The following is a 6,996-nucleotide window of genomic DNA, read 5'->3' on the forward strand; positions in this document are numbered from 1 at the left end:
CGAGGGGAGACCCCACGCAACCCACCCACCCACCTACCTCGCCCCCACCCGCGCCCGCCCGGGGTTCCGATCTCGGCCCCAGGAGGCCCGTGCCCGCCTCTGGGGAACTGGGGACACCCCACCCCCACTCCCAAAGCCGGGCCTCGAAACTAGGACCGGACCTGGAAGCCTGGGGGCGGAAGAAAGCGCGAGCGTCACCCGTGGGCCTGTCCCAGAGATGAAGCCGGGAGTCCTAAGCGTGGAAGGAACGCCGCCTGCGTGGCAGCTGTCCGGTTTCAGTCCATCGGCCCCCTGCTAGGTCCTCTGTCAACATGGGTGCCGCCTCCCACCGCTCCAAAGACACAAACGCAAGCAACAATCGCTGTGGCCCTTCTGAGTCTCCAAACCTGCCAGGTGCCCTTAAGCAGCGGGACGGGCCCGAGGGCGAGCGATGGCCCCACCCCGCGCCCCGCGTCCGCTAGAGGGCGCCCTGGGGTCTGCGAGATGGAGTGGAGTTCTGTGCTGCACCCCACAAGCCCTGAAACGCGAAACGCAGGGGCGGTGGGGGTGCTGGCTCAAGAGCTGGGGCCGGGGGAACTTGTCGGGGGCGGGGGACCCAGGGAGAACTCACATCGCAGTCTGGAATTAGACCTGGGAATAAAAAAATCCAGCAGAGGAGAATTTACGGAAAGCAGTTTCCAGTTCAGCCCACTTTCAGATACCCCAGGCCTACCGCCTAGAATCTCCACCCCCCGCCCCCCTGCCCCGCCAGTGCGGGGGTTCGATCTCCCCCCTGGGTTGAGAAGAGGAGGCCCTTGAGGTGAACAACGGATTTGTTCTTGGCGTGGATGTGGGTGGTTTGGGTTAACCAGGGCCAGCTTTATGAAGGATGAAAAGTTTTCTGCACCCCAAACAGGCAGTGGGGTGCTGGGGACACCTGAGAACCAGCTTAGGAGGCGCTTAGATTGTCATCTCTCAGAACGCAGGGGCTGACAGTTTTGACCCTGCCCTCTTTCCGGACTCCCAGCCTCTGAAGATAAGGAAAGGAAGGGGGAGAGAAAACACCGGAGACCTGGCTCCTCGGCGTCTCTGGGAGCTGATAGGCACCTCTCCGTGCCTTCGATTTGCCACTGTCTCCTCTGTGCTTTCACCTCTCTCCCCACAGATGTCAGAGGAGTAAATGAGTTGTGGGCAGGACACCCAGCCTCTCTGGAAATTGGCTTTGCCATCTGTAAAGCAGGAATAATAATCTTTTCCCATCAGAGATCTGAGATTAAAAAGATAAGAAAAGATTCTGCACATCAAAATGTGCTAGAAATGGAAGTAATTCAGTCCAACTCTCCCTTCGGATTCTAGGAGAGGAGTCATTAGGAGGAAGTCTTCTTGTTACTTCTGCAGAGGGGGGAATTGATTTATTCAACACATTTCACAAATATTGGACTCTGTGTACCAGACATTGTACTGGGCATTGAAATATAATGACGAAGAAGACCTGGTCTTTGCCCTCCAGATTTGCAGGCTAATGAAATGGATTCTCCTTCTCTGTAGACTCAGGCATTCATTCTTTTTCTCATCCATTGATTAGGAGGCTGTACCATGACTATCCACTTCTGTGCTGAGCCCCGTGGAGGACAAGGAAGGCTCACAAGGAATAGCCTTTGAGTTAATGGATGAGAGAGTGCTTTGTAAATTATAAGGCTCTGACACAAGTCAGGTTCATTCATTCATTCCACAAACCCTCACTGAGTGCCTGCTTTTGCCAGGCACCGGGCAAAGTGCTGGGAACACGGTCATGCTGGGTGAATCCTGCAGGGGTGCGGATGAGGTGAGGGGACATGGGACCCCCATGTGATGGGTGTCATATGAAAGGAGTGGTTGTCATTACAATCAGTCCTATGAGACTCTGATAATTCATTCTTGGGGGGAGAGGGGATTAGAAGTGGGGATGGGAGAGACAAGCAGGAATAAACAGCCCCTGAGCTTGGGATTCCCAGTCTGCTTAGAGAGACACAAAGCTCTGCAACAGGTAAGTCCTAATGTCAACAGCGTGGTACCCCAGTGAGCCTGGGGCCTGCCGAGGGCCCGTGGCAAAGGGTATGTGACTGGCGGGGGCGGGGGGGCAAAGAGTGGGTCCAAGAGTACAGAGATGATGGAAAGAACAGAGCCGGGGCAGGGCCACCGTGCATCCTGCTCGAGGGGGCAGGGCTCCCTGAGTGCTGACTCAGGAAACTGAACTGCTGTTCTGGCTCCACCACCCAGTAGCTGTATGACTTTGAGCCACTGACTTCCCCAGCTGTGCCTCTGTTTCCTTATTTGTAAAATAGGCTGAAAATAGTACCTACTTCATCGCGTGATTGTGAGGACTGAGCCAGTGCATGCAACCTGCTAGAATAGTGCCTTGCACGTAGTGAATGCTTGACAAATGTCAGCTGTAATTATTTGGAAAGCATTGAGGAGTCTTTGAGGAGAGGGAGGAGGGGAAGGCTGAGCTGCCGCACCTTGGGCTACTAGGGGAAGGATGCGGCTATACGTGGCTTGATGTTTTGGAGAGCTATGTATCTCCTATATGATACATTCCAAAAAGCTGTTTGTCTTCAAACAGTTCAGCCAGTCACCCACTTTCCCTTTGGCTTTCTAGTATCTCCAGGGGCTTCCTGTTGCCTTTCTGTGCATGCTAAGATGCTTCAGTCATATCCGACTCTTTGCAACCCCCTGGACTGTGCAGCCTGCCAGGCTCCTCTGTCCAAGGGATTCTCCAGGCAAGAATACTGGAGCAGGGCAGACCTAAGGCCATTTCCTTCTCCAGGGGATCTTCCCGACCCAGGGATCAAACCAGCATCTCTTATGTCTCCTGTGTTGGCAGGCAGGTTTTTTCACCACCTGGGAAGCTCTCCCGTTGCCTTTGGGATCGTGCAAACACCTCCCAGTGAGTGTATGTCTAGGCTCTCCGCCCCCACGTCATCTTCATCAGCTACCTCTGCCCCACTGACACTTCACGCCCCAGCTACCTGGAGCTCTAGGCGGTGTCCGAAACATTCTCCAGGCCTGGGTCTTTGCATGTTTGCTTCCCTCTGGGTGGGACTACCTTCTACATCTTGGCTGATTTCTACTTTTCCTTTAAGGTTTGGCAGAGACTCAGTCTAAACTTTCAGGGTAGCTCCTTCTATGCTGACCAACATGCTCTCCTCCTCCACTGATAACCTAGAGGAAAGGAACTGTCGTTGATTTTTTTTTTTTTCTTTTTAAACCTAGCCAACTGATCCATAGAAAGTGCTCAGTGGATCTTTAAATAAGGGATTGTGTTGTCTTTTATTTTCCATCATTTTTAGATACCACCAACTGCTTTCTTCTAGAGTATCTTTTGCTTTTTTCCTGAAGGGCTATGGAGTGGCTGTTTAGACGGGAAGAAGGGTATAGAAGCCCCTGTGTGGCTGGTGAAGACTGTTAGGCCTGCTAATCATAAGAAAAAGGGAGTGAAGACTCTAACTTTGCTGGAAATGTCAAGGAGGAGACACTAGTCGGATACTGGGCACATTCCCAGGGACCTTCTTCCAGGCAAGAGAGATGCCCAGAGCAGGGCAGACCTAAGGCAGTTTCCCTGTCTGCTGGGGACTCCAGGGGAGAGAAACGTTGTCCAAGTCTCGCCGCTCTGTCCCTCCCTGCCGTTTTCCTGGCTAAGGAATTTAGGAGCCTCCTGCCTTTTCAGAATCTCTCCCTTTGCAGCATTTCTTATGAAGTCAGAATCCCATTTCCAGGCAAAGGTGCTTGGTCATAAAGATAATAAAGAGATTCATTTGTGATGGAGGGGAAGTACACAGCGGTTTCAGCTGCCCATGGGGCTTCACTTACTCATGGTGTGTGACAGACAATGAGCTCTTGCCCAAGCCTCCTAGATCGGAATGCTGGCGCCCGTCGGGGGGTCGAAGGAAGCTCTGGCCGCCTTGGTGAACACAAGGTCCCACACTTGCGCACATGGTCTCCGTGTGCTCCGGAGGCCAGCCTGGGGGCCGGCACCCACTTTGCCATTGTTCTGCCTGGTGGCTTTGCAGCCGGATGGGTTAGGAGACTGGCCTCAGACCACAGAATTGCTCAATGCCAAGCCCAAGGCCTCCCTCTGTCTCAAGACTGGTGGGCTTTCCACAGCACCAGGAGCACCCTGGGTTCAACTGTCCAGTGGCCTGATTTGACTTATGCGTGTTGATTGTGCTTCTCTTGTGTGACAGTTGGCGAGGTCTGGGGACACAATGGGGGCTTCCCTGGTGGCTCAGATGGTAAAAAAAAAAAAAAAAATCTGCCTGCAATGTAGCAGAACCAGATTGGATCCCTGGGTCTGGCAGATCCCCTGGAGAAGGAAATGGCAATCACTCCAGTATTCTTGCCTGGAGAATCCCATGGACAGAGGAGCCCAGCAGAATGGTGAGGAAAAGACTCTGGTTCCTTCCCTTTGGAGCTTCTAGTCTAGGGCTGATGGTTACTGCAGATATGCAGGAGGCAATGAAGCCTCTCCCTTCCTGCTCCCCTTTCTCTTGGACAGTTTGGAGAAAATGCGTGTGTGTGTGTGTGTGTGTGTGTGTGTGTGTGTGTGTGTGTGTTTGGGGGTGGGGTGTCTCACCTGATCTCTTGGAAGCCCTGCCCCTCACTGCCTCAGTGAGGCTCTCCCAGGGCTGGGCTTCCTTGGGCATCTTAGCCCCTCTTAGCTGAAGCCCCTGCCCACCAGGGCTGATGGTGGAGCCAGCCTTGCTGGTGCCCAGGGTGATGGCAGAGATGACCTTTCCCGTGCAGTTGGAAAGGTCCAAGGGTTGTGTAGCAGGTTGACCCCGACCTCTCTCTCTTTCCGGCTTCAGACAATGCCAAGGGACAGGCTGGGGAGGCCTGGACAATGGTCTGCAGCCGGAATCGCCATTCCAGTTTGCAGGCCTTTGTTTCTGCTGGGAGGGGCCCGAGAGCTAATGAAAAGGTTTGTGGCTCAGATGTCTATGAACAGTGGAGGAGTTCTTTCAAGCCTGACATTCCAGGCCCAGCTGGCCTCTGGCATTTCCCAGAAAAAGTGCCGAGGGAGGGGAAAGAAAACACTTCACCCACCCACCCACCCACTTACCCACCCTGCCTGCTGAGATTCCTTCTCCCTCTGGCACTTGGGCTGGGCCTGAGCTCAGACCCCCTGCCCTGGGCGGGGGGGTGGCCCAGTCCTCCGCCCAGACTCTGGAGGGGGAGCCTGGAGAGTACAGGGGTGGGTGGGGGGCATCTGGGAGGGGAGGGGGTTTCTTCCACCGGCTCCAGTTGGAATCGCCATCTGTTCCAAGTTCAGAGTTGGAGGTAGAGGAGGAGGGGACTTGGCTTCCAGCCAGCTATCGCCCCTGACCCTAAACCAAACCAGCCCTGCTGTGTCCTGGGTTGGGATGGTAAGAGGCTCTGTTCGCTCTGAAGCGGCCGCTGTGCCTGCGGCCCGTGCCCTTTCCTGTGCTCGGGAACAGACACCAGAGCAGCGGGCAGTTCTGGGAAGCGAGGCTGTGGTGAACCATCTGGGCTGTAATGCAAATGAGGCCTGGCCTGGTGCCTGGAGCTGAAGTGGCAGTGCCCCTGGAGGGAGAGCCAGCAGGGGGGTGAGGACAAGGCAGGCTCCTGGGCCCCAGAAGCCCTTGGAGAGCCGGGATGGGTGGGGACCTGGTGGACGCCGTGGGCTGGCTTGCCCCACGATACCCAGATGGGCTGGCTGCCAGAGCAAGGCAGTAGGGGAGCTCCTGAGCTGACCCGGGCCCCTGGGTCAGATGCTCACAGCATCTGAACTGACCTCCCCGGGGTGGGTCTGCGCTCAGGCTCCCTGCAGGGACGGGGTCGCCAGGAAAACTTCCCGAGTCTCCCATCCAGGTGGTGACTTCCACCTAGGAAGGTCCCCAGCTCCAATGTGAATCACACATTGGCGTGCACTGATTCCGGGGCAAGTTCAAACGGATGTGATGTACCCTCTCTCCGGCTGAAACCAGCCAGGAGGGCAGAGAAGTGGCTCAGAAGGACTGGGAGGTGGGAATCTCCAGGGGTGAGATTCCAAGGGGTGACCCTGGGGGCTGGCTCTCCCATGACCTTCCTTTCCAGCTCTCCCCTCGCCCCTGCTGCACTCACCTGAGTGGAGTTACGAGTGTCTACACCCGAGCCCATGAAGATTTCATAAGACCCCTATAATTGTAAACAAAATTGCTGATGGCAGTTCAGATTTCTGGGGTAATTGGACCTATCTAGAACCACTTCTTGCTCTTGCAAGACTTGTTTTACAAAACCATTCATTCATTTCTTTTCTTTTTCGGGGGAGGGACCAGACCACGCGGCATGTGGGATCTTAGTTAGGATAGAACCCAAACCCCCCTGCACTGGAAGCGAGGGGACTTAACCACTAGACTCCCAGGGAAGTCCCTCATTCATTCATCTTCTTTTTTAAAATTATTTTAAAAAATAATTTTATTTATTTTTGGCTGTGCCGGGTTCTTTGTTGCTGCGTGAGCTGTCTAGTTGCAGTACTCGGGCTTCTCATTGCAGTGGCTTCTCTTACTGCGAAGCATGGGCTCTAGGGCGCTGGGGCTTCAGTAGCTTCAGCATGCGACTCCCAGGCTCCAGAGCACAGACTCAGTCATTGTGGTGCATGGGGCTTAGTTGCTCTGCGGCATGTGGGATCTTCCCAGATCAGGGATGGAACCTGTGTCTCCTGCACTGGCAAGCAGATTCTTTACCACTGAGCCACCAGGGAAGGCCTCATGCATTTCTTTAAGAGTACCTACTACGCATTTTTGAGTACCTACTATGTATTGGAGATTGGTCTGGGAGCCTGGAATTTATCAGTCTGGGCCCTCAAGGAGCTTAGATTCTTTCCAGAAGAAAAAGGTTCTCCTACAATCGATGTCATGATTAATTAATTGCAACTGTGTTAAGTACTCGGCGAAGTCTCGGGGGCTATGTGAGTATACTATGGGGACCCCCAGTCTGTGGGTGAGGGGGACAACTGGGGGGAATCCCTGAGGAAGGGGC

At 54.4% G+C, this 6,996-nt stretch overlaps 1 protein-coding gene across 1 annotated transcript in view; it reads right to left on the reverse strand.

The window, feature by feature from the left end:
* Positions 1-6,996, reverse strand: part of SOCS3 (suppressor of cytokine signaling 3) — an 11,058-nt gene that overhangs the window by 2,796 nt on the left and 1,266 nt on the right. Inside the window, exons 2-5 of the mRNA XM_010856516.1 lie at positions 5,354-5,559; positions 1,723-1,785; positions 387-517; positions 34-169 (exon numbers count right to left, since the gene is read on the reverse strand). Coding sequence (XP_010854818.1) covers positions 34-169; positions 387-517; positions 1,723-1,785; positions 5,354-5,559 — 536 coding nt within the window. The remainder of the gene's footprint in view (positions 1-33; positions 170-386; positions 518-1,722; positions 1,786-5,353; positions 5,560-6,996) is intronic.

Source organism: Bison bison, unplaced genomic scaffold, assembly GCF_000754665.1.
Source record: "Bison bison bison isolate TAMUID 2011002044 unplaced genomic scaffold, Bison_UMD1.0 scf7180017864371, whole genome shotgun sequence".
NCBI lineage: Eukaryota > Metazoa > Chordata > Mammalia > Artiodactyla > Bovidae > Bison > Bison bison.